Below are 27,855 nucleotides of genomic sequence, written 5' to 3'. Positions count from 1 at the left end.
AGAACTGTATTTACCATCTTCACCACCCTGCCCTTAGCTGCAGGACTGGGAAGCTGCGTGTGTGTCCCGCAGCATCATCCTTCATTGTAATGTAAACTGCACGGTGTTTTTGTCAGTATTTGTACTGTGAAGTTGGGGCATTTCTTAGTTTCACATAGATGCCATTTCTTCTCTAATATTGTTTCTCTTTGTTCATTTTGGTGAGTGTTAGGATGGAATTTTTTTGTAATTATGGGCTTTATTTCTCTTGCCAGCACTCTAGTTTTTTATACATGTTGTATACATGTTGTGAACACCGAGGCCATAATGTCTGCTGGCTGGAGTGGAATCTTCCAGAATCTTACTAATGCAATCTCAAATAATTGTCTGCTCTGAAAAGAAAGACCTGTCTCTCCAACAATCAAATTTTTACTCAAAGTCTTTATATAACTTATTCTTTTATTAAAAGTTTGGTTTTTTTCTGATTAATAATACATGCTTGTTTTAGAAAATTTGGAAAACACAGAAATACATAAAGAAAATAAAAATCATTCAAAATGATACTACCAACCAGAGCTAATAATTACTCTGTGGGTTTTACTCTTAAAACATTGAAACGTGGCTCATTAAAACTTCTCCAATCTAGCCATAAGGCTGTCTTCATGTCTTTTTCCACATAATATAAAATAGAAACATATGAAAAACATACTCAAACAGAATAAAATGAGGTTTCTTTACAAAGTAATTTCCTGTAAAACCTCCATTTGCCAAATTCCTGAGTCACAGACTCTAATACAGACTACCGAGCATTTATTAAAATAGTAATAAGAGAACAAAGAAGAGAAGAAAGGCCAAGGGGCTTATCTCCAGATTCCTGCCCGACTCCTCATGCTACCAGGGGCAGGGTGCCCACTTTTCTTGCGTGCCGGAGGTTTTTCACTCCTAGGAACTGTGGCAAGGCGGCGAGGGAGAGCCTGGGAGGGAGCCTGAGCGTTGAAGGAAAGAGAAGAGAAAGTCAGCATCCTATACTCTCATCTCCTGCTCCACTGCGGAAAACTCATGCAAGGAAAGGATGAGAATCCTTCGGCAAGAGGGAGTGATCATACTACAGAGAATGGGAACAGGAATGGGGTGGGTCAGGCCATAGAGTGCAGTGTGCGCAGAGTTGGAGGAATGAGTCAACGAGGGCCCTTCTATCCCTTGCTCTGCCTTGCTTTTGCTCACCTCTTTCCGGGGGAGCTCACCCAAGCGGGAGTCTGTGTTCCTTCTGGGGACACTATCCCCTCGGCCGCCATCAGTCCTGCCATACAAATCAAGGGATGAGGATGGAGGAAGAGTTCTCCCTACCTCAACGTTAAATAGAAGAACTACTCCCCAACTTTGTCTCTTAAGAATAAACAAGATAGACCTGGAATCAAATAGGAGGGCCCTGACTGGTGTGGCTCAGTGGATTGAGTGCCAGCCTGTGAACCAAAGGGTTGATGGTTCAATTCCCAGTCAGGGTTGCGGGCCAGGTCCCCTAGTAGGAGGCACATCAGAGGCAACCACACATTGATGTTTCTCTCCCTCTCTTTCTCCCTCCCTTCTCTCCTCTAAAAATAAATAAATAATTTTTAAAAATGGGAGGAGACATTAATGAAATCAAATATTGAGTTATACTAGGGTGTCACAATCCTAGGATTCTGAGTTAAGTGCTGCAGGGTAAAGAAGAAAAAACTAAGGTAGAAAGACATGGTGAAGAGACTTTTTTTAGAAGCAAAGAAAAAAATGAAGTAGAATGGAAGAGACAAAAAAAATAAAGGTAGGGGGCCCTGGCCAGTGTGGCTCAGTTGGTTGGGCATCATCCTGTAAACCGAAAGGTTGCAGGTTCCATTCTGAGTCAGAGCACATGCCTGGGTTGCGGATTCAGTTCCCAGTTAGGGTGCATGTAAGAGGCAACTGACAGATGTTTCTCTCTCTCTTTCTCCCTCCCTTCCCTTCTCTCTAGATATAATTTTTTTTAAATGTCTAAAGAATGAAAAGAAAGGTGGGGAGCAGGGAGAGATGTAGGAAGAAGAGACTCAATCTGTATCTTATCTTTACTTTCTTCCCCAGAAAAGGACAAAAGAGCACTCAATGGACAACACACACACTCTCTTCCCTGCCCGAGCCATCTCCCTGCGCACTGTTCAGATTCTGCCCAAATAACCCTTCCCTTCCAGGCTGGTACCCGCTATGCTCCAGCCTCTTCAGGTAGAGCAGCAGGTCCTCAGGAGGCAGTGCCCCCCAGCCCCGAGCCTGGTACAGTCGTAACAGCTGAGACACCTCCATCAGTTGCCTCGAGGATGCGAGCCCATCTCCACCTGAGAGACAAATCAGTAATGGTCCTCATCCTAGACATGCTCTCCCGAGCCCCCCTCCCAGCTCCCTAGGAACCCTGAAGGGCCTTAGTTCCAGGTACTTGCTCCACACCCAACACCTCCCTTTTCATCTCCCAGTAAACCATGACCTGCTTACCTCTCTCTGGGGAGCCACTGCTGGGGCCACTGCTCCGTAAGTGGGTTGAGGGAAGCTCATGGGCCCGGAAAAGATTGGACGCCATGGCTAAGGGCACTTTAGTTTTATGGACAGGGGGTGGGAGTTGTGGCACTTGAGGGGCGTCCTCCCAAGATGGGACAGGCAAGTGATTGGGACCTAGCAAGAGGAAAGAGATCAAAGAATCATGAAATGGGCTAAAGAGCCAAGGAGGTCCATCCCCCTGGCCTTTATTAGGCTTCACCACCTTTGCCAGGTCCTAAAAATCCATCCTCTCACGTTTCCTAGCCCCAATCTTTTTTAGAGCTGGCACTCACCAGACTTAGAGGGCAACAGGTCAACAGAGGGGTTCTCATTGTTCTGGGGTACTGTCTCCAGCAGCTGGGGGGACAAGATAGTAAGGTTTCCTCAGGGCCAATAAAGAAAGTCTTAGGTATCTGAGGGAAGCAGAGGCTGCGGAAGTAAGAGCTACGGTTGGTTGCCTAAGTTCCAGAAAGGACTTCTGAGATAGGAATAAGACTGGGAGAGTAAGAAGCTGGGACAAAGTATTAATTCTAAAAGGGAGATGATGCCAGAGTCCTGGACTCCTACAGCAGAAAGAGGAAATGAAGAATGGAAGAAGAAAATAAGGTGGGATGCGTGGGCCCTCTCTGACCTGGTGCAAAAAATGCTTGAGGCCCTCGAGCTGAGAAGGGGGCAGCAGCCCTGGCTTTAGGAAGCCATCCCCATCTGATCCAGGATCTTCCTCAGGGAATGGCCGTTCTGCTCTGTGATTGGGATGCAAGGCCCCATCTGCAAAATGAAACGTGTACATGCGAGTGTGCACATGTATGTGTGTGTGCACACATGTGTATGTTGTAGGGGGAGGGGTTCCTCCATAACTCAACTCACCAAATGCCCAGAAGAAAGAGGCCTATTCAACATAAGAGTGACGCTGCAGTGAGAAGATAACGAAAGATTAAAATAGCTGGAGGGAAGGGGTGAAGGGAACTGAGAGATGGAAGAGCTGAATTCTAAGAAGTGTAGACAGAGGAGAAAGCTGTGGTATTCAGACTCTAAATAAATAATAAATAGCACCATAAACCACTTAAAGAACAGAAACTAATATTCAGAATGGTTTAGGATTAATAAACATGTTCTGGTTCCTTCACCAGAACATGCCCTCAATTCGTTTTTATAATTACACAACTTTTATGTTTGAAATGTGATATATACATTACTCTGGTTTCTCTTCAGATAGTATAAATCTTTCACCTTTTACTAAAAATGTGATATAATTCATCCCTCATTCTTTTTTTAATTTCTTTAATCCTCACCTGAGGACATTTTTTTTATTGCTTTTAGAAAAAAAAGTTGGGGAAAGAGACAGTGAAAAAGAGAAACACTGATGTGAGAAACATCAATGGGTTGCCTCTTATAGGCTCCTGGGCCAGGGGTGAAACCCACAATCTAGGTATCTGCCATGACTGGGACTCAAACCTGCAATCTTTCGGTATACAGGCTCCAACCAACTGAGCCACACCAGCCAGGGTTCATCCCTCATTCTTAATTCAACCTGGCTTTTCATGTTTGCACTATACACAGCACCCCCATCCACCCAAGTTACAGATGACTAAACCAGGGGTGGACACCACTCCCAAGGTTAGCCAATCCAAGGGATGGTTGCCAACCCATCAGATGGCCTCTCTTTAAACTGGACCTAAGAAACAGAGACCCATGGTCTCTATAAGGTTGTTTAGTCTTGGCTGGAATCAGTGTCATGGCTGATCAAGTCCATGTGCAAGCCAAAGTTATGAGAGCTAGCACCTTGAGTGAGAAAAAGTGGTAGCCTGCCAAGAGAAAGGAACAGACGTGCAGGGAGAGGCAGAGTTAAGTGCCCACGCAAGCCCAAAGAGAGGAGTAGCAGCCGCCTCAGTTCCTGAGAGCACTGCTGGAGCCAAACTCCAGTTCTCATTAGGTCTAGCTACACCACATTTCCCTGAGATCTCACTCCCTTTATTCAATCCAGCTCGAGTGGATTTCTGCTCCTTGCGATGTACAGTCACTCAGACATCTGGGAATCCAAATACTCAAGTCCCAGACTGAGAAGCAGGTAGGTAAGAGGGAGCCAATTAGTGCATGTAAGGGGTGATATCTGTTCCCAGTTACCTGAAGATTCAGTGAGATCTGGCTTTGGTTCCAGGGCCTGGAAGGAATGTTGGCTCTGGAAAGTGGGGTCCAGCAGGAGGCTAAGATCTGGGGAGGGGCTACAAAGAACAGGTGGCACTCCAGCCAGCTCGTCCCTTGCTTCCCGGCTCTGCTGCAACACAGGCTTTAGGGCCACAGCCATGGGAGGCATATTCCAGACCCTCCTCTCCCCCTTCTCTGGTTCGTGTGGCCCAGGGCTGCAGGGGCTGGTGGTAGGGACCTGGGCACAAGAGAGAGGCAGAAAGAAGGGTCAAAGCCCAGGGTATTAAAAGAGACAAGATGTGGTACAGATACTTTAGTAAGATTACAAATTAAAACTTCCTTAAAAGAAGATTTGATAATGTCTGTCAAATTTTAAGATGCTTACTTTTGATTTTACAATTCCACTTCTAGAAATTTTACAGATACACTTGGACAGATATGTATTAATGATATTTATTGCAGCAATTTGTAAAAACAAAACATATGAAACAACTTTAAATTCCGCCAATAAGCACTTAGTTAAATAAAAAACCACACAATAGTGTGTAGAAGGCTACCATTTGTGGGGGGAGTGCTCCAGACACCAGTAACAGCAGTTGCTGCTGGAGAGAGGAGCTGGAAGACTGAGGTGCAGATTTGGGAGGCAGATTACTTTTCACTCTATACCTTTTTGAATGGTTTGGATTTTTTTCCTTGCCATGTGCATATCTATTCCAAAAAACATTTTAGCTAATAATAAAAATTTCGTAATTAAAAGAAGGAAGCAGGAGATGCCAAGTAACATAAGATAGGCCAGGGGTGAGGCTCCTAATCCTACTCTAGGGCAGGACTTAGCAACAATTTTGGCCCTTAACATCGTAATTCAATTACTGCTTGGCAAAACTAGAATCACATGTTCCTCACCACCTCGTGAGCTGGGAAAAGAGAGTTAGATCCAATGCACTGTGGCCAGTCTGGGTGAGCTATGGCCACAGAAAAAAAGATTTCTTTTGATGAGACAGTTCCTCGGATTTTTTTTTTAATGCAGGTTCAAGGACCTGAATTTAGGACTTATCTTGGGAGGAAGCTAGATTTCCAAAAAAGGGATCTATCTACAACTCTGAGAAGCTTAACTTAAAGGGGTAATGCCTACTGGGGGGTTAGAAGGCAGGGCAGAGGTGCTGAGCAGTCGGTTTGCCTCCTCCCAGTGGGCCTGCAGCATGGCTTGGAGTCGCTCTACAAGCTCAGCCCGCTGTTCCTCCAGCTGCTGGTTCCTACTCTGCAGGTCCCGCACTCGAGCTTGCTCCCGGGCCAATCTGAAGAAAAGATGGGAGAGCTAACACAGGTAGCCTTTGAGAAAGCAAAGACTTGGAGAATAAGGCGAACCAGAGTGGAATGTCAGACATTGGAAATTCTGCAAGGAGCAGAGGCCAATGTAGAAGAGGACAAGTCTGTGGAGGCGGCAGCTCTTCACCCTTCCCAGTCTGGGCTCTGTGCACAGGAAAGGGACTGAGGTGTAAAAGCAATACTCTAAGGACCGGTACCTGAGCTCATAGTCCTGAGCCACCTGCTGTTGCCTTTCCTCTCGTTCTGCCATTTCCACCTTGAACTGAGCCAACTGAGTGGACAATTCCTGCTGGTGCTGTCCATTTAGGTCCTGCAGCTGCTTCCTGAGAGGACACAGGTGAGAAAAGAGGGTTGAATCTGGAGACAGAAGTAATCGAATGAGAAAAGGCAGAGTGTATGTGTGAGAGACAGCTAGCCGCAGGCAGCCAGCCTGGCACAGCACAGTGGGCTTAGGAAAGAGGAAAGAACAAAGCTGCTGTTTTAGGATGGGTTCCCCAGAAGCGAAGACTGAGATGAGGATTATTTATTTAAGAAACATTTCCAGGAAAAAGAATGGTCGAGAAGTGGAGGTGAGGAGAAATGAAACTGGGATTGAAAGGAGGCTCAATCCCACAGGTCAACTCGGAGATGGTGTAGGTCAAGCTCATCATTGTCCCCATCAGAGACAAGGGAGCTGGGAAATTTATATTCCTGCACCCACCAGTTATTGGTTAAGGACTACGCCCTGTGGGAGGAAAATCATCAAGCACTCCAGCTCTCTATGTGCACCTGCAGGCGGCTCTCCAACAGACAGACTTAGGTCCCAGCTGACAGGAGCCAGCATGTTGGAAGATGATAAAGGGATCTGAGAGGATGTGGGCAGGGCACTAACAACACCTGCGTGGCTGAGGAGACGCGGCACCCAGTAAGTCCCAGGTACCTGTGATGTTCCCTCAGGGAGGCTGCTTGCCGCAAGCTGCTCTCCTGAGCCTGCGCCAGCCGCTCTGTCACCCGCTGCTCCAGCTGCACGGCCAGCTCTGACTCCAGCTGGATCCGCTGGCTTTCATACCGGGCCTGGGAGTGAAGGAAGGTGGGGTAATAGCTCAATTCTGCTGGGGATTAAAGGAGGATGGAGGATATAATGTAGACAAAAAAATCCATTTGCCAACATTTCCCCTCCTATGCCCAAAGGATGAAGAACAAGAATTTTGCCACAGAGAGTGAAAGAGGTTCCCTTTCCTTTTAGATCATGAGGTACTCACACACTGTATGTACACTAAAATTAAAATGACTCTGGACAAAAAAATACTTTTAAACCAAAAGATATGTTAGGTAGAACAGTGAAATCTGTAGTATGTGTCTGAGATAACAGTACCTGAAACCCAGGAGACATTAATAAATGTCAGTGTCCCTACCTCCTAAAGCAGAATTAGTCTTTCATTCTCTCCATTTTCTCACCTCATATTCCTTTTTCAACTCACTGAAATCTGATTTCTACTTACAGTATACAGTACTTCATGGCAAAGAATTTAATTTCTAAATACAACAGTGGTGATTTTGCAGTCTTATGTGACCTTACTGCAACATCAGCCACCTATCCCAATCCTTCCTGCTAAAACCATTTTCCCTTAGCCCTCACAATGCCACCGTCTCTTGTTCTCATTCTATCTGACCACCTCTCAGTCTCCACTGACTGCTCTTCTTCCAACTGCCCACAAAGGTTGGCTGCTTCCTTGAGTTCTGTCCTCAGTCTGACCAGTCTTCATACACTAACACTGGCCGCTGATGCTTTAAAGTGTGGATAATAAATGTTTGGCCTGTCGGTCATGTTTTTTGCTACCATTTATACCTTAAAATGCTTTCTAGATCTCTCTTTAGCCTAGACCTTTCCTCCAGGCTTTAAGCCATACACCCAGTAAGCTCATACTTGGCTTTATTTGGATACACCTCAAAAATGATACATCCAAAATGAGTTCATTTGGTTTTTTACCCTTAAACCTTCTGTTCCTATTACATTTCTTGCCTTAGTTAATGCAACCACTGGCCACTGAAACACAAGCTATTTGAAACCTGGAGTTATCCTTGACTCCTCTTACTTCTTTACCCCTTCCAACTGGTAACGCCATTCTACTTCCTTAACACCTAATTTACCCCTCCACTTACTACTACATTAATTCAATATTATTTCAAGTCTAATTGACTTCACTGCCTCTATTCTACCCTCTGTCCTCTCCCATTTTGGCCCCACTAGATCCTCAACTTTGTGGTTCAGTGAATATCCTAAAACACAAAAATACTCAATTTATTCCTTTGTTTGAAAGTCTTCAAATGCCCGAACTGCCTAAAAAATAAAGTTCTGGCTGCTTAAAATGTCTTACAAGGACCTTTATGATCTCCCACTACCCATCTACCTCATCACTCCCAAATACATCCCAATCATACCAAACTCTTGCAGCAACCTAAAATCTTTTTTTAAACAATTCTTAAATTGTGGTAAGAAATATATAGTATGAAATTTACCCTTTTAATCCATTTTAAGTGTACATTTGAGTACTGTTAACTATTGGGTTGGCCAAAAAGTCCATTAGTTTTTTTTTTTATGGCTCTAGTAGTGCTTAGTTGTTTTAACTTCATTTGAAACAATTTTGTTATATTGTTATTGTGACAGCTGGCATATCAGCATGCATTTAAAAGAACTTATCAAAATTGGTGAGTTTTTGTGCAGCCATTTTAATACTGAAGATGGAAGAAGATAGGCAACATTTTCAGCATATTATGCTTTATTATTTCAAGAAAGGTAAAAATGCAACTAAAACACAAAAGATTTGTGCAGTGTATGGAGAAGGTGCTGTGACTCATAGAATGTGTCAAAAGTGGTTTGTGAAGTTTCTTGGTTCTATTGACATTTTAGCCAAATGATTCTTTGCTGTGGGGTTCTCTTATGCATTGGGGGATGCTTAGCAGCACCCCTGGCCTCTACCCACTAGAAGCCAACAGCGGGAGATAACTGACATACAATATCCAAATCAATAAAGTTATTGGTGAAAATGAAAAGTGTGTCTTTTATGTTATAGAAAAAATGTAACAGACTTTTTGGCTAATGCAATATGTCCACACTGTTGTACAGATCTCTAGAACTTTTTCATCTTGTAAAGCTAAAACTCTGTATACACTGAATAACAACCCCTCATCCCCCCACCCCAGCACTGGCAACCACCATTCTGCTTTCTGTTTCTATGTTTTTGACTACTCTAGATATTTTGTTACCTAATTTCTTTAATGATAAAATTTAATATGCATTCCCTTTAAGCCAGCAATTCCACTTTTAGGAATTTGTCCTATAGAAGGGATGCCAAATATTAATGTACACTGATGTTCACTGAAGCACTGTTTTTATAGCAAAAATTGGTGTCATTGTAAATTTCTCTTCAAAAGGAAAATGCTTAAGTAAGTCATCCATTCATTGCAATATTATATAACCCTTAAAAATAATGATGCACATCTATATGTGTTGACATGGAGAGATATCTATGATATATTATGAGGTTAAAAAACCAAGTTGCAACAAATACAAAGCATGTTCACTTTTTTAAAGCACCAACCCATATGCATATATATGAGAAGTTCTGAAGGAGGCACTCCAAATGGTGTGATAAGAGAAGGTAACCAATACTTTTTACTTCTGTATTATTTAAACTTGTGTTATAGATAATTTTTATTATATTTTAAAATATTTTTTAAAGTTCTCTGAGAATTTTACGTGGACCCACCTACATAGAATTGATGGCTTGCCCTGGCTGGCATAGCTCAGTGGATTGAGCGTGGGCTGCGAACCAAAGCATTGCAGGTTCGATTCCCAGTCAGGGCATATGCCTGGGTTGTAGGCCACGACCCCCAACAACCGCACACTGATGTTTCTCTCTCTCTCTCTTTCTCCCTCCCTTCCCTCTCTAAAAAAATAAATTAATTAATTAAAAAAAAAAAAGAAAAAAAAGAGAAAAGACTACTTAAAAAAAAAGAAAAGAAAAAAAGCCCTGGCTGGCATAGCTCAATGGATTGAGCGTGGGCTGCAAACCAAAGTATCACAGGTTCGATTCCCAGCCAGGGCACATGCCTAGGTTTCAGGCCATGGCCCCCAGCAACCGCACATTGATGTTTCTCTCTTTCTCCCTCCTTTCCCTTTCTAAAAATAAATAAAAAAATCTTTAAAAAAAAGAATTGATGGCTTTCTTTTTCTTTGGTATTTACCTCTAATAAGTAAACTCTAATAATTTAAGTATACATGTTATTATTTCTAAAGTAACCCCTAAATAAGCAAGCAAACAAATGAACAAAAATTCAGTTTATCACTTTGAAACTAGCTAAGGAAAAAGTGTCAGTGAGAAAAATGAGAAAAAAAATAATGAATCTAAAAGATACAAGAAAGGAGAGAAAAATAAACTCTGAACAGGTAAGACAAAGTAAGATAAAGTAGGGCACAGATCCAGTTATGAATAAATAAATGTCAATGAACTAAATGTACCAGGTAAAAGACAAATGTATAAAAGTTGAAAGTAAAAAGATTAGGAAAATATTTGCCAGGCAAATTCTGTTTTTAAAAGAAAGACTGGTATAGCTCAATTAATATTAAGCAAAAATATTCCCTAAGGCAAAAAGCATTATAAAGATAAAGAGAGTCACCTCTTAAGGTAAGGATAAAACATTCAATTACCAGAAAAGATATAGCAATTTAAAAATTTATCTGCATTTAATAATATAGTCACAAATGTATATATAGCAAGCCTGTCTAATGTGGCTCAGTTGGTTCAAACATCATCCAGTAAACTAAAAAGTCACAGGTTCAATCCCTAGTCAGGGCACATATCTAGGCTGCAGTTTGGTCCCCAGTCAGGGGTGTACAAGAGGCAACAGATCAATGTTTCTCTCTCACATCATGTTTCTCTTCCTCTCTCCCTCCCCCTCCCTTACCCTCTCTCTAAAATCAATAAGCAGGTCCTCCAGTGAGAATATATAATAATAATAATAATAATAATAATAATAATAATAAATATATATATATATAAGGCAAAATTGACAGACTGCAGGAGAAATATACAAATTTTAACAGAAAAAAAAAACAATCAAGATATGATGGTTTAAAGAGCATAATTAACAAACTAGGCACACACACAAAGAGACACAAACAAAACTTCACCCAAACACTATAAATACATATTTCAAGCACAAACGAAACATCTAGAAAAGCTGGCCATGTTTTAAGAGACAAATTGAGTCTCAAATAATTTAAATTAAAAAAGCATATTCTCTCATGATGTCCAAAAGAAACACTCAAAGGATGTGAGGTGAGAAAGGGAGAAAGAGAAAGAGTGTGAGGAAAGGAGAAAAGAGAGAGATAGGTACAACATATACAACAGACAGATGTAACCAAATGTTGATGCATTTGATGAATGTAAGTATTCATTATACTATGATACAACATTTCTTTTTTTTTTAAGATTTTATTTATTATTTTTTAGAGAGGGAAGGGAAGAAGAAAGAGAGACAGAGAGAAACATCAATGTGCAGTTGCTGGGGGCCATGGCCTGCAACCCAGACATATACCCTGACTGGGAAGCGAACCTGTGACACTTTGGTTCGCATCCTGCGCTCAATCCACTGAGCTACTACGCCAGCCAGGCCAACATTTCTTTAAGTATGAAATATTTTGAAACAAAAAGTTGGGTAAGAATATACATAAATAAATAATTTTTAAAAGACCATGCTCTTTAATCATAAAGCAGACAAGCTATAAGTCAATCATAAAAACATAATCATAAAAACCCTATATGTTTAAAAATAATTCAGGAGATCAAAAGTAATAATATAAAAAACTAAGTATTAGTCAGAATCAAATAACAAGAGAAATACTACATTGGATAAGTTGTAGAATACACTTAAATTAACATTTATACAGAAATTTAGAAAAGAAGGCTACAATGAACACAGAGGCATCTAAAGATTTTTTTTTAATATTTTATTTATTTATTTATTTTCAAAGAGAGGGAAAGGGAAGGAGAAAGAGAGGAAGAGAAACATCAGTGTGTGGTTGCCTCTCACATGGCCCCCACTGGGGACCTGGCCCGCAACCCAGGCATGTGCCCTGAATGGGAACTGAATTGGTGACCCTTTGGTTCATGGGCTGGCACTCAATCCACTGAGCCATACCAGCCAGGGCCTATCTTAAGATTTTAAAAGAATAACAAAATAAAACCAAAGAAAACATAGTGAATGAAATAAAGTATAGATATTAATAAAATAGAAGAAAAAGCCATTCCTAAAGTTAATCCTCTGGAAATATATTCAAGTAAATGACAAGTAAGATGGTTTTAAAAAAAGAAGATAAGAGAAATGACACACAAATGAATATCAGGAATAAAAAATAGAAAAGATGCTTTAGACATTGAAAAGATAAAATTATGCAACTTTAAGTCAATAAATTAGAAAACTGAAAATTGAAATGAATATATAGGGGACAAGGGGAAGGACAGAGAGAATGTGAGTGCACCAAAAATAATTCAAGAAGAAATAAAAGCCTAAGTATTTCCATAAACATTAAAGAAGCAAAATCTGTAGTCAAATATCAAATATTCAAGAAGCACAAATTAATGGCAACCTTACAAACTATTTCAGAATATAAGAAGACAAGAAGTAGATTTTCCTGTTTCTAGTACTAGCAGATTAAGTTACCCAAGTTAACTCTCCTAAAATTAGCAGATTAGGTTATTTTGGTTAACAACAAACAAATCAATAAAATTTAATTCTATTTTTTCCTTTCTCTATAGAAAGTCTTCCTAAAAGAGCATCAAAGAGGTAACAAAACAGTATAGAATAACTAGGCCAAAGTAAAGAGAGAGAGAGAGAGCACGCACCTACTCAGGTAGCAAGCATGGTAGATGCCATTTTTGCCCTGGGGGTATTTACTTACCTGAGAAAATTAAAATTTTTGTCTTGACTTCCTTTCAAGGGCAAATGAACAGAAATCTAAGGCCAAGGCCCACATAAACTGGGGAGTCTAACTAGAGACCCTACTCACAATAAATTGAGACTCATTTTTAGGATGGAAGTGAATTAGAAGTAGAACACCCTATTCAAAATAAAGCTCAGCTAAAATCACCCAGGAATCCCAACCACTGAAAATTAGGGTTAATTGGTCCTGGACTTACAGTGTCTTTCAGGACCTGGTAGAAGCAAATGCAAATATTCTTTGGAGCAAAGTACTTTTACTGTAAGCCTCAAATTATTCCTACAATTTTTCAAATACAAGACCCAACACATGGTTAAAAATAACCAGAACCAAAAAGAAAACAAACTAGAATCCATGAAAGCCAGCAAAAACAAGGAACAGCAGAAAAAGATCCTCAAACATTTCAGATATTAGAATTATCATCTACAGATAATAAAACTGTATTTAGTAATCAAAGATAAAGTTGAAAATATCAGAGAACAAGAAACTATGGAAAATTAAGATTGAAAATAAAAGCAGTAGTACTTTGTGAAATAAAAAAATTCATGAAATTAAAAACTCAATAGGTGAGTTAATAGTAGATTAGACAAAGTTAGAGAATTAGTAAACTAGAAGATAAATAGGAAATTATCTACAGTAAGCATAAAAACACAAAAGAGGAAAATACAAAACAGAGAATGAGCAACACAGATACAGAAGCTAACATAATTTAATCAGATTCCAGAAAGATACAGCAAAGACAATGGAGCAGAGCCAATATACAGAGACAATGACTGAGAATTTTCCAGAACTAATGCAAGGACACCACTATTTCAAAAAGCCTAAGAATCCCATAAAGAATTATTTAAAAAACAATAACAACACTCTAAGCACAGCCAAGTAAAACTGATAAAAACAAAAAAGACAAAAATCTTAAAGCAATGGTGGTCAACTGATAGCTGACTTCTCAACAATAATGAAAAACAGAGTATTTTCCACATTTTGAAGTAACTGCCAATCCAAGAATTCCTCTAAAAATAAATGTAAAATAAAGATATTTTTAAACCAAAATAAATAAAAGAGATTTTGACATCAAGAAAAATAATCCAGCACTGTCCACTTGGCTCAGTTGGTTGGAGTGTCATCTATACACCAAAAGGTTGAGGGTTTGATCCCCAGTCATAGCACATACCCAGGTTGTGGGTCTGATCCCTAATCAGGGCACCTATGGGAGGCAACTGATCAATGAGGGTTTTAAAAAAGGAAAAAAAAAAAGAAAGGAAGGAAGGAAGGAAGGGAGGGAGGGATTCCAGATGGAAGATGTGAGTTCAAGGAATGGAAGAAGAGCAAAGAAAGGAGTAATTGCCCTGGCTGATGTGGCTCAGTGGATTGAGTGTTGGCCTGTGAACTGAGAGATCACTGGTTCAATTCCCAGTCAGGGCACATGCCTGGGTTGCAGACCAGGTCCCCAGTTTCAGGGGAGCAAGAGGCAACCAATTCATGTATCTCTTGCACACTGATGTTTCTCTCCTTCTCTTTCTCCCTCCCTTCCCTTCTCTCTCAAAGTACATAAATAAAATCTTTTTTTAAAGGACTAAATATATAGATACATAAAAATTAACATTGACTTTATAAAACAATATTATTAATGTTTTATGGCAGTATTTTAAGAAAATAGTTTAAAAAACAAAAATAGAGTAACATCACTGAAAATAGAAGAATAGGAAACTCCAGGAGTTTGTCCTTCTACGTTAAGCCAGAACCTATTTGGAAACTCTAGAACTTAATCAGACACTTAAACAGTCAGGTATGAGTGCTTGATGAAGGCATATGATGCTAAACTTTGATAAAAGAGCCAGGTGCATGAATTAGACACCCTCCCCAACCCCTCAGGCCCTGTGCAGCCATGGGAATGGCAGCCTGTGTTACTTGAGTGGTTGGCTGAAGCAAGGGTAGGTTATAAGGATTTTACCCTCCAGAAATACAGTATTTTGTATTTTGGTCAGTTTAGCAATTCTCTGAGGAACCAGAGCAGACAACTGCCTTTGTTTTGGGCCCCTTGCCAGAGGCTTCCCTGGCAGCATCAAAACATGTAAAGAGACATACAGTTTTGGAAAGGGTAGAGGGAAGGAGACATTTTAAAAAATCTGTCAGGTCACAGGCTAATCACAGAGATAACAGAACAGAAATGTCAATTAACATACACACCAAGAAATAAAGATTTTATGGCCATCAAATGAAATCCCTGAGCAGGGAGAGAATATGATTTCCAGAGTTACACATTATAATACTCAAATTGTGAAGTTCTCAACCAAAAATTACACAACATGCAAAGAAACAGGAAAATATTACTCATTCAAAGGAAAAATAATTTGACAGGTACTATTCCTATGTAAACTCAGATATTGGGATTACTAGTCAAAGCCTTAAATATGCTCAGTGAACCCAAGGAAACCATGAAAAACAAACCAAAGGAAATCAGGACAATGTATAAATAAATAGGAACTGTCAATAAAGACATAGAGTTTTACAAAATAAAAAACAAATTCTGGAGCTGAACAGCACAATCAATGATATGAAAAATTCACTAGATATTGCTATATACCTATTAGAATGCCCCAAATCCACTGACAACAGCAAATGTTGAGCATGTGGAGCAACAGGAATTCTCATTCATTGCTGGTGGGAATACAAACTGGTACAGCCATTTAGGAAGACTTACAAAACTAAACAAACTCTTATCATACAATCCAGAAATCACACTCTGAGTTGAAAACACATCCACACAAATGGATGTTTATAGCACTTTTATTTATAATTGCTAATACTTGGAAGCAACCAAGATGTCCTTCAGTAGGTAAAATGTGGTATATCCAAACAATGAAATGTTATTTAGCACTAAAAAGAAATGAGCTATCAAGCCATGAAAAGACATGAAGGAATCTTAAATGTGCACTACTGACTGAAAGAAGCCAATCTGAAAAAGCTACATACTGTATGTATGATTCCAACTATACGACATTCTGAAAAAAAACAGAACTGAGAGTAAGAAGACAGTAAAAAGATCTGTGGTTGCCAGGGGTTAAAGGGAGGAAGATATGAATAGGTCACACACAAAGGATTATTAAGACAGTAAAACTACTAAGTATGATACTATAAAAGTAGATACCTGTCAGTATAAATTTGTCCAAACCCATATAATGCACAACGTCAAGAATGAACCCTAAAATATGGACTCTGTGTGATAAAGATGTGTTTTTTTAGGTTCATCAATTGTAGAAAATGTATCTCTGTGGTGGGGACTTTTGATAATAAAGAAAACTATGCATGTATGGGTAAGGCATATATGGGAAATGTCTGTGCTTTCCATTCAATTTGGCTGTGAACCTAAAACTGCTCTAAAAGATAGTCTATTTTTTATAGGGGCTCAATGATTTGAGCAGGGAGAAGAAAGGGCCAGTTAACTTGAAGACAAGACAATTGATATTATCTAGTCTACTGAGCAGGAGGAGAAAAAAATGAAGAAAGATGAACAGAACCTGAGGGACCTGAGGGATATCATCAAATATACCAACATAGTCATTAGTGAAGTTCTAGAATGATGACAGAGAAAAGGGGACAGAAAAAAATATTTAAAGACATAATGGCCAACCCTGGCTGGGTAACTCAGTTGGTTAGAGTTCCATCTGATACACCAAGGTTCTGGTTCAACCCCTGGTCAAGAATCAACCAATGAATACATAAATAAGTGGAACAACAAATTGATATTTCTCTTTCCCTCATTCTCTCATCCATTTAAAAAATAAAATAAAATAATGGTGAAAAACATCCCAAATTGGATGAAAGACATAAGTCTACACATCCCAGAAACTCAACAAATTCCAAGTAGAATAAACTCAATGAGATCCACTCTAAACCACATTATAATCAAACTGTCAAAAGCTAAACACAAAGAATCTTGAAACCTGTATAAAAGATGCAATTTGTCACTTACAAGAAAGACACAATAAGATTAGCAGCTGATTTTTCATAAGAAAGCATGAATGCTAGGAAGCAGTGCAACAACATATTTATAGTGCTGAAAGAAAAACTATCAAGAAAAATTCTGTATGTAGTAAAAAAAATCAAGATTAAAAAAGAAATTAAGACACTCCCAGATAAACAAAAACTAAGAGTGTTTGTTACTAGTAGACCTGCCCTATAAGAAATACAAAAGGGAATCCCTCAGGCTGAAATGAAATGAACCTAGAAAGTAACTTGAAGCCAGACTTCCAGCCAAGATGGAGGCATAGGTAGACACACTGTGCCTCCTTACACAACCAAAAGAAGGACACCACAAATTTAAACACAAAAACAACCAGAACTACCAGAAAATCGAACTGTATGGAAGTCTGACAACCAAGTAGTTAAAGAAGAAACATTCATCCAGACCAGTAGGAGGGGTGGCGAAGGGCAGCAGCTGGTGGAGCAGGCGGTCCCACATTTGCATGCAGATAAACCAGGAGGAACAACTGGGGAGTGAAATAGACAACACAACCCAGGGTTCCAGCCTGGGGAAATAAAGCCTCAAAAATTGACGGAAAAAACCTGTGGGTGTTGAGGCAGCAGCGGGAGAAACTCCCAGCCTTACAGGAGAATTTGTTGGAGAGACCACAGGGTCCTAGAACATACAGAAGCCCACCCACCCGGGGATCAGCACCAGAAGGGCCCACTTTATTGTGGGTTGTGGGAGAAGCGACTGAAAACCACCCAGAGCCCAGTAAGCGGCATTGTTCCCTCTCGTACCCCTCCCCCACATACAACGCCACATTGCAGTGACATGGGTAGCCCTGCCCTGGTGAATATCTAAGGCTACGCCCCTTATAACATAACAGGTGCACTTAGACAAAAAAATATGGCCCAAATGAAAGAACAGATCAAAGCTCCAGAAAAAATACAACTGAGCGATGAAAAGATAGCCAACCTATCAGATGCACAGTCCAAAACACTGGTAATCAGGATGCTCACAGGAATGGTTGAGTATGGTCACAAAATAGAGGAAAAAGTGAAAGCTACGCAAAGTGAAATAAAGGAAAATGCACAGGGAACCAACAGTGAAAGGAAGGAAACCAGGACTCAAATCAACGGTTTGAACTAGAAGGAAGAAATAAACATTCAACCAGAACAGAAAGAAGACACAAGATCTCAAAAAAGATTAGGAGAGGCTTAGGAACCTCTGGGACAACTTTAAACATTCCAACATCCAAATCATAGGGGTGTCAGGAGGAGAAGAGGAAGAGCAAGAAATGAAAAACTTACTTGAAAAAAAATAATGGAGAACTTCCCCAATCTAGCAAAGGAAATAGACTTCCAGAAAGTCCAGGAAGCTCAGAGAGTCCTGAAGAATTTGGGGCCAAGGAAGCACACACCAAGGCACATCATAATTACATTAGCCAAGATGAAAGATAAGGATAGAATCTTACAAGCAACCAGAGAAAAGGAGACAGTTACCTACAAAGGGGTTCCCATTAGACTACCAGTTGAAGAGAGACAGCAGGGATTAAGAACCTATTTGAAGAAATAATCACTGAACACTTCCCTAACCTGATGAAGGAACTGACATATAAGCCCAAGAAGTACAGAGATCCCAAAAAAGGTGAAGCAAAAGAGGCACATACTAAGGCACATCATAATTAAGATGGCACAGGTTAAAGTCAAACAGAATCTTAAAAGCAACAAGAGAAAAGTAGTTAATTACCTTCAAGGGTGCTCTCATCAGATCATCAGATGATTTCTCAACAAACCTTTGCAGGCCAGAAAGGATTGGCACAGATATTCAAAGTGATGAAAAGCAAGAACCTACAACCAAGACCATTCTACTCAGCAAGGCTACCATTTAAAATTGCAGAAGATATTAAAGGGCTTCCCAGACAACCAAAAGCTAAACGAGTTCATCACTATCAAACCAGTATTACAAGAAATGTTAAAGGGACTTCTTGAAGAAGAAAAAGGGGGAAAAAGAACATAAATAATGAATAAGAAAATGGCAATAACTGTGTACTTATCAATAATCATTTTACATATAAATAGATTAAATTCTCCAATCAAAAGACATAGAGTAGCTGAATGAATAATCAAACAGATACATGCTGTCTAAAAAAGACCCACCTCAGCCCAGGATGGTGTGGCTCTGTGGATTCAGTGCTGGCCTCTGAACTGAAGGGTCACTGGTTCGATTCCCAGTCAGGGTACATGCCTGGGTTGTGGGCCAGGGCCCCAGCTGGGGGGCACACAAGAGGCAACCACACATTGATGTTTCTGTCCCTTTCTTTCTCCTTCCCTTCCCCTCTCTCTGGAAATAAAAACATAAAATCTTGCACTGGCTGGCGTAGCTCAGTGGATTGAGCACGGGCTGTGAACCAAAGTGTCACAGGTTTGATTCCCAGTCAGGGCACATGCCTGGGTTGCAGGCCACAGCCCCCAGCAACCGCACTTTGATGTTTCTCTCTCTCTCTTTTTCTTGCTCCCTTCCCTCTCTAAAAATGAATAAATAAAATCTTTAAAAAAAAAGATTCTCTCTTAAAAAAAAATCTTTTAAAAAATAAATAAATAAAAAATGAAAAAGACCCATGTCTGATTGAAAGATACACAGACCTAAAGTAAAGAAATGGAAAAAGATATCTCATGCAAATGGAAACAAAAATAAAAGCTGGGGTAGCAATACTTACACCAGCAAAATAGACTTTAAAACAAAAGCTATAAATAAAAGACAAAGACATTCCATAATGGTAAAGGGATCAATCCAATTAAGAGGTTATAATACTTGTAAATGTTTATGTAACCAACATAGGAGCATCTAAATTTATAAAGCAAATGTTGGAACATATAAAGGGAGAGATAAACAGTAATAGAGTTATAGTAGGGAATTTAAACACCCCATTGACATCACTGGATAGATCTTTTGACAGAAAATTAACAAGAAAACAAAGGCCTTAAATAACACATTGGACCAGATGGATTCAATTGATATTTTTGGACATTTCACTCCAAAGCAGCAGAATATGCATTCTTTTCAAGTACACATGGAACATTTTCCAGGGTAGATCAGATGTTAGGCCACAAAACGAGTCTCAATAAGTTAAAGAAAATTGAAATATGTCAGCATCTTCTCCCTCCACAATGGTATGAAACTAGAAATCAATTACAAGAAAACAACCTGAAAAACACACAAACACACGGAGGCTAAACAACATGCTACTATACAATGAATGGGTTAACAATGAGATTAAGGGAGAAATCAAAAGATAACTTGGGACAAATAAAAATGAAAACACAATCCAAAAATCTATGGGCCACAGCAAAAACAGTCCTAAGAGGGAAACTCATAGCAATATAGGCCTACCTCAAGAAACAAAAAAAAGTCTCAAACTAGGAAAAGAACAACAAACAAAGCCCAATGTGAAAAGAAAGGGAATAATAAAGATCAGAGATGCAATAAACAAAAGAGAGTCTAAGAAACTAACACAAAAGATCAATGAAACCAAGAGCTGGTTCTTTGGAAATATAAACCAGATTGACAAGCCTTTAACCACACTCATCAAGAAACGAGAGAAGGGACCCAAACTAATAAAATAAAAAATGAAAGAGAAGAAACAACTGACACCAGAGAAATACAGAGGATTGGACCTAAGAGAGCCCCAAAACATATTAATTGACAGAACTGAATGAAGAAATAGACAGTTCAACAATAATTGTTGGAGACTTCAATACCCCACTTTCAATAATGAGTAGAACAATAAGTAAATAGAGGACTTGAACACTAAAACCAGGCACTATTCTTGGATTCAACAATGAACAGACAAAAATCTTTGCCCTAGAGGACCTTACAAAAAATAAGCAAGATTTTAAAAGGTACATTACATGCTATAAATAAAAATTAAACAGAGAAGGGAAACAGATTGTCACAGATTGTACATTTTACTCAGTGTGGCTGGGGAAGACCTTACTTACTAAGAAAATGATGTCTGAGTAAAGAGTAGTTTTCCTTACCCTCAATTATCGGTTACCATTCTACTTCAAATATGTGTGTAGTAGACAAACTTCCCATCTAGCTGGTGAGTTCCTTGTTGGCAAGGGCTATTTCCAGCTCCTAGCACGGAGCTTACATATAGAAGGGCTATTCAATAGACTTACTGAATACACAAATACATACATACATCCAGCACCAGTTTAGGGTCACAGCAGCTTTATAAATTGCTACTTATAAACTGCTTACTAACATCTTTATCCTAGGTCTCCATGATAAATTAGTTTCTGTGTGGGCGGTCCTCCAGTTCAATGGTCTAGGTGAAAGGAATTTATTTGCTCGAGGGGTCAAATACTGGTCTAACTAACCCAGAAATTGAGTATCTGATTAAGTCAACAATTAATAATGGGAAACATCTCTCAGATGACTTGGTCTCAGAAATGTATTACCATATTTTGTAGGGTATAATGTGTACTTTGTTGCCCAAATTTTTGAGGGAAAAAATAAGGAAGTGTATTAAACATGGGTAGTACCAAAATACCTTGTATCTGTTCTTGTGTTTTGTAATTATTTGTTACATAAAATTTCTTGTACCATAGCCCTGGCTGGTGTAGCTCAGTGGATTGAACACAGACCAGTTCAGTTCCCAGTCAGGGCACATGCCTGGGTTGTGGGCCAGGTCCCCTGTGGGGGGTGCAAAAGAGGTAACCACATATTGACATTTCTCTCTCTCCTTCCCGTCCCCTGTCTCTAAAAATAAATAAATAAAATAAAAATTTCTTATACCATCATATGTTCAAAAGTAATGCTAAAATCCTTTATAATACAAAAAAAACAAGTATCTAAATATAAATAAATAAAACATTGAAATGAAAAATTAAAATGAAAGATTTTTTTCCTGAAAGTTTGGGCCCAAAATGTGGGTGCACATTATACACAGAACACTATACACAGCAAAATACGGTAATTTGCCTTTAACACATATTTTATACATAAAAACAAAGGCTCATAAAAGTCAAAATTCTATCAGAAACATGTTTGCCATGCCCTGGCTGGTGTGGTTCAGTGAACTGAGTGTCAGCCTGCAAACTAAAAGGTCTCTGATTCTATTCCAGGTCAGGACACAGGTCTGGGTTGTGGGCCAGGTCCCCAATTGGTGGCATGCGAAAGGTAACCAATCAATGTATTTCTCGCACATTGATGTTTCCCTCCCCTTCTCTCTCTCTCTTCTCCTCTCTAAAAATAAAAAAAATAAGCCCTGGCTGCTGTTGCTCAGTGGATTGAGTGTGGGCCTGCGAAACTAAGGGTCCCTGGTTTGATTCCCAGTCAGGGCACATGCCTGGGTTGTGGGCCAGGTCCCCAGTAGGGGGTATGTGAGAGGCAACCACACACTGTTGTTCCTCTCCCTCCCTTCCCCTCTAAAAATAAATAAATTAAAATCTATAAATAAATAAATAAATAATTTTTAAAAAGAAAGAAATGTGTTTGTAATGACCCGAGACCACTTCTCCTGACCTGCACCAAGCTCATTTCCAGCTGCAGAGCATCTCTCTCTCTCCGAGCTATATCCAGCTCTCCTTCCAACCGCCGCACCTCAGACTGCATGGATGCCAGCTGCTGCTGGGCCTCCCGGGCGGCCTGGGCCTCCCTGTGCGTGTTCCCCTGAGAAAGAGAATCAAACTTAAGTATATACCAAATTTTCTGTCTCCTAGTTACTTCTATTCCCCACTTCCTTCCCCCGCCACCCAAACCCCAAGCTTCCTTTCCTTTTCTTCACATTTGACCTAGTTCCTAATCTCTGTTTAGTCCTTCTCTTTGGTCTCCCATGTATTCGATGTCCTTGCCTCCCACATACACACATAGTTCTTCAGTCTCCATCTGAGTCCCCTACACCCCATATTTTGACATTTCAACTCATTCCATTGTTTTGCCTTCCATCTGTTCCTCATTCCCCAACTGCTGCTTTTACCTTCTCCCTTTCCAACTGAGCCTGGTCCTCCTCCTGCAGTGCCTGGTAGCGTTCCTTAAACTGGCGCTCTTGCTGGGTCCAGGTCTGTCGTTCTTCTTCTAGGGCCACCTGAAGTGTCTCCAACTGTCGATGCTCACTGAGCTGCCCAGCACGAGCCTCATCCCGTTCTTCCTGCAGGGCTCGACACTGCTGCTGTTCTAGCTCCAATCTTAACATCAGAGCTTGCCTTTCCTCTTCCTAGAGCCCCAGGAGAAGACCAAGATCCTCAGCATGCCTTCAAGAGACCAGCAACATGCCCCCTCACCTCCCATACAATATGCCTACTGAGAATTGTGTCCATTAAAAATACAAAAGCTGGCAAGCCAAAAGTATTCTGATATAGTAGATAAGAGCTTCTGTTCCAGAAATAGGTAAATCTGGGTTCAAATTTCACTTTGAGTCCCAGCTCTGTCATTTACTATGTGTCCTTAGGTATACATCCTCATCTGTGAAATGGGCAGGCATAATATTGTCATCTACTTTGTGAAGATTAAAGTGAAAAGAGCATGTAAAGCATTTAGCACAGTGTCTGGCATGTAGTAAGTACTCAGTATATAATAGCTATCACCATCATCAAAAGAAATCCCACAAAGAATAGAATATCCAGCCTACCATCGTGTACTAGCCAACCAGCAACCATCACCAACACTGTTGGATATAGCCTGTTAAGATTCTAAGTACCAGCATGCATATAGCAAGCATGTGTCATGCATGCAATAAGTTCCAAACCTGGCTACTAATTCACATGGGTAATCACCTTATCATTTCGGTAATAAGAACTTGAATGAGTCTCATTCCATACCATTTTGGCTATGCCCTAGACCACAGTTCCCAAACCTGGTTGAACAGAATCACAAAGGAAATTCCTGAAAATATTTCGTTTCCCAAACCCCACCATATATCTACTGAATCAAAACCTCTAGGGATGGGTCCCAGAGATCTATACATTACAATAATTCCCCAGATGATTCTAATGAGGATTCTAATAATTTGCAGTCAAACTCACTTGGTGGCAGAGCCCTTTTTGTAATCTAGCAGAACTAGTATTTTAAGGAACACTCTTTGGGAACTACTGCCCTGGTGCAACTGAAGTTATGAATTCCCATGATCCACCAACAGCCCAAGCCCTCTAGAAGTAATTAACATAACAGCCTCTGTTGGAATTAATCCAGCCCAGCATTCTCACCAGCATTTCTCTTTCCCGGTGCTGTAGTCTGGCAGCTTCCTGCTCACGATTCAGGGCCTCCATGGCCTCAGAAAGACTTTGTTCTAGGCGGGTTACTGTCTTTCAGGAAACAGGACAGAAGAACTGAGGGGAATCTCTATGTTATACAAAAAGCATTAACAATGTAAACTTTAAAACTAAGGGTTAAGTCAATTACTTGAGGGCCAAAAAGACTACATGGTATGAGAAAAGCTGGGAAGACATCAATGATGCATGTTTGACAGTAGAAACAGTGAAGGGAGCAGAAATAGGAAAGAATTGTCAGGCCAGCTACTGCAAGATTCAGGTCAATCTGGTAGGAACCCTAATTCCAGGGCTATTTCAACCCCCTCATTCTAGTAATCAGTGACTGAGGTTATATAACCCACATTGCCCACCTCCTGCTGCTTGCTTCTAGTGAGTTCAGCTGCCTGGCGTTCTTCCTGGAGTCCCCGAAGTACTTCTGTGCGTTCAGCTTCATGCTGGTTCCAGCCCTCCACCACACGGGCCAGTGTCTCAGGAGAGGAAAGTCAGATGTAATTCCAAAATAATATTTTTGCCTTCCTTCTGCCCATGGGGGCAAGGTCAACAGTCACCTTCTCCCAGTAGCCAGTAAGCCCACCCCTTAGCCCAGCTCCTAGCATGAACAAAAGATGTTGGTCGGCCATCCCCTATTTATTATTCCTTAGTGCACCCTATGGGGAGACCCACTACATTCTGCTACCCTGGCACCTTGTCCAATTGTTCAATCATGATATCTTTCTTGCGGTCAGCATTCACAGCCACAGCTAACTGTTGCTGAAGCTCTAGCACGCGGGTCTGTAGGCTCTGAATATGACGCTCACAATGCTGGGAAGAAAGATAAAGAAACAGTACTGCCATCCTTAGTCTGACCAAAGCACTGAACTTTCCAGATAGGTGGAAATGGGCTAGAGACAGGAAATGGGCTGTATCTCAAGGATAGAATAGGTTTGGAAGAGAATCAGGAATTCTGGAGCATAAACCTTATGGCCCGAGACTTCTAACACCTTCCTCTACCATCTCAGAAAGCAGGAGCTTAGCTTCCAGGCTCTTCCTTCCCCTGGATCCCCTGAGAAAAATTTCCACAGACCTTTTGGTAGGGGTGCAGCAGCCCACGCTGCAAACAGTGGGAAGTTACTCCTGCCTTGAGAAGCTCATTGAACACAGTGATTAAACATCGCAAGGATAAAGGCAAAACCTGTCATTCGTGCCCAGGCAGTTGAAAATAGAAGAAGAGAAGGTTCCAAAAATGATAACACAACCAATGATTTTGACTTTTCTTCTGCCTTGTCCCTCTTTTTCTCCCATCAGACAGGCTGAAGTTCAGAGAGATAAAACTCATTGTATCAGCAGCTATAAAGCCTTTGTACAAGACAATAAAGTTCATTGCTCATTCACCAAACACTTATGGAGTGCTTCTATGTGTTTGGTATATTCTAAATTTTAGGAAGACAGTGCTGAAAAAGATAAGGTATGACCTTCATGGAGCTTAGATTTTAGAAGAGCAAAATAAGCAAGATACATCAGACTGTGATAAGCTACATGAAGGATATAACAGAGTAATGAATACCTGGAGGAGAGGTGTGCATTTTAGATAGGATGGTGGAACAAGGCCTTCCTGAAGAGCCACTAGAGCAAAGCCCCAGCTTCGGTCCCTTAACCCTCTTCCCTTCTTAGCACTTAGCCCTATTTCTAATCTTTGCTGCTTTCAAAAGAAAGTCTTTATATCTCACCTTGCGACGAGTATGCTCTGAATCCAGTGCATCTCTCAGGCCCTGAAAATCTGGGGGATTTAGTGGGGGTCCTGGCCGAAGGCTGGTGTAGCGGGGAAACAACTCCTCCAGGGCTTGGGCTGAGCTGGATGGAGGTAAGTCTTGCAAGGGTCGGGTGCTGAGCAAATCAGATAGAAATATTAGGATTGGAAAAGGATTTGAGACCCACGAGTCCAACTGTGACATTTTATAAATAAGGAAACTGAAACTCAGAAAGCACAAGAGACTTGGCCGATGTCTTTAAGTTAGGTAGTGACAGAACCATACACAGCACATAGGTTCTGTGATTCTCTCTATAGTGCTCCTTCCTCCAGGCCACACTCCCTGTGGTAAAAGTCTCCACAGAAGCAAGCTAACTCTTCTGGGAGAAGGAGGAGTAGAGGCTGGGAGAAGGCCAAGTACTAGGCAGCAGGTGCCCAAGTTCCTGAAGAGTAAAGAGAATAGAAGACAGGAGAGAAAGGATAAAACTAAAAGCTAAGTGGCAAGTGTCTTAGGCCTGAAGAGGTACAATGGCACTAAAGGAAGAACTAAGAAATAGGACACTCGGCTCTGTAAGAGAGAGGGCAATCAAGCTAGAACAATCCCACGGGGAACTCACTTAAGCAAGGTGGCTGTGCTCTCACTGTCAAAGGAGTCTTCTTCCCGTCTCTCTGAGCCCACACCTGGAGTGAGGGGATCTCCTGCAGGGAGCCAAAGGGAGCCCACAGCCAGCAAGGATCAAGTAAGGATAGGAACAAGGGCCACTTGAAGGAAAAGAAAGCAGAGAGCCTTCCTTTCTATTTCACCCACTCCTCTAGCCCTTCTCCCAAAGAACTGAAGCCTTTCCTTCTGAAATCTTGTCTCAGAGGTCTAGGTTCCCCTGGCACCCCGCTTCCTTTCTCTATTTTCTCCCACTCCTTAAATCTAGGTTCTCCTTTATAGGGAATGGATTTACTCACGATAGGGTGCATCACGTGAGGTTTGGAGCATGCTCTGGAGTTGGCCCCGAACACTTTCCATCTCAAAGATGTGCTTGGAACCATCCTAGAAAAAAGTAACAGAAATCAGAAGCAACTTGAATAATCTATATTCTACCTACTGCCAGAGTAGAAGGCATCCAGTACCCCCTAAAACTCAAGAATTTTTACTCCAGCACCTGGGAAAGCAAGAACAAAGAGAACTGACCCAATAAGGGTCAGAAACTCAAATGTGTACAGATGCCAGACAGGTGGTGTAAATAAATTAATATGGCACATTAAAACAAGAGTAGTGAGGATTCTTGCCAACTAGAGAGTAAACAACCTGCCTAAAAACTGTAGTACATGGCTATCAATTTTTCAAACTCTGGAAATTAGTTATGAGACCTTTTCAATGGAACACTAATAACTATTTTCTCTGTAACATGTATAATTTATTAAACTGTGTCTTAATGATTTACATGCCTAATTTTGAACCATACAATCAAAACAGTTTTGAACTGAAACGATCTTAGCATATTTTGCTGCTATCTTTAAGTCCCTAGTTACCTCTTAGGATGAAGAAAACTTAGCCCTGGCCGGTGTGGCTCAGTTGGTTGGAGCATCATCCCATAGACCAAAAGGTCAAGGGTTTGATCCCTGGTCAGGGCACATACCCAGATTGCAGGTTCAGTTCCCCTGTTGGGCATGTACAAGAACACAACCAATCGATGTTTCCATCCCCAATCCCATACTTTCTAAAAGGGAGAGAGAGAGAGAGAGAGAGAGAGAGAGAGAGAGAGACAGGCAGTGAAAAATGTCCTCGGGTGAGGATTTTAAAAAAGAAAGAAAAAGAAACCTTATCCTCACTTCCAGGTCCCAAATCTCAGTCAGAGAAGCACAGCAACCTGTCCCACAGTGCAGGTATCTGTGACAAAGAAAACACTGGGAAATTTTATAA

At 40.6% G+C, this 27,855-nt stretch overlaps 1 protein-coding gene across 5 annotated transcripts in view; it reads right to left on the bottom strand.

Moving 5' to 3' along the window:
• Positions 1 to 438: 438 nt before the first annotated feature.
• The window catches only part of CNTROB (centrobin, centriole duplication and spindle assembly protein), a 28,914-nt gene continuing 1,497 nt past the window's right edge, over positions 439 to 27,855 (bottom strand). For 3 of the 5 annotated variants that reach the window (XM_045824395.1, XM_045824394.1, XM_045824396.1), the window contains exons 3-20: positions 26,898 to 26,982; positions 26,558 to 26,639; positions 25,921 to 26,077; positions 24,899 to 25,015; positions 24,565 to 24,681; positions 24,149 to 24,247; positions 22,924 to 23,160; positions 22,470 to 22,616; positions 6,908 to 7,041; positions 6,186 to 6,311; positions 5,795 to 5,957; positions 4,642 to 4,900; positions 3,149 to 3,285; positions 2,811 to 2,874; positions 2,476 to 2,652; positions 2,189 to 2,321; positions 1,204 to 1,279; positions 439 to 965 (exon numbers count right to left, since the gene is read on the bottom strand). In XM_045824395.1, the coding sequence (XP_045680351.1) occupies positions 840 to 965; positions 1,204 to 1,279; positions 2,189 to 2,321; positions 2,476 to 2,652; positions 2,811 to 2,874; positions 3,149 to 3,285; positions 4,642 to 4,900; positions 5,795 to 5,957; positions 6,186 to 6,311; positions 6,908 to 7,041; positions 22,470 to 22,616; positions 22,924 to 23,160; positions 24,149 to 24,247; positions 24,565 to 24,681; positions 24,899 to 25,015; positions 25,921 to 26,077; positions 26,558 to 26,639; positions 26,898 to 26,982 (2,436 nt within the window). In that variant the 3' untranslated portion in view covers positions 439 to 839. Of the gene's footprint in view, positions 966 to 1,203; positions 1,280 to 2,188; positions 2,322 to 2,475; positions 2,653 to 2,810; positions 2,875 to 3,148; positions 3,286 to 4,641; positions 4,901 to 5,794; positions 5,958 to 6,185; positions 6,312 to 6,907; positions 7,042 to 22,469; positions 22,617 to 22,923; positions 23,161 to 24,148; positions 24,248 to 24,564; positions 24,682 to 24,898; positions 25,016 to 25,920; positions 26,078 to 26,557; positions 26,640 to 26,893; positions 26,983 to 27,855 lie in introns of those variants that run through there. The other 2 variants (XM_045824398.1, XM_045824397.1) reach the window with 2 other exon arrangements.

The sequence above is a fragment of the Phyllostomus hastatus genome, unplaced genomic scaffold, assembly GCF_019186645.2.
Source record: "Phyllostomus hastatus isolate PE091 unplaced genomic scaffold, TTU_PhHast_1.1 phas_scaffold_55, whole genome shotgun sequence".
Lineage (NCBI taxonomy): Eukaryota > Metazoa > Chordata > Mammalia > Chiroptera > Phyllostomidae > Phyllostomus > Phyllostomus hastatus.
The sequence above is the reverse complement of the archived record's forward strand: the minus strand, read 5'-3'. Positions and strand labels throughout refer to the sequence as shown.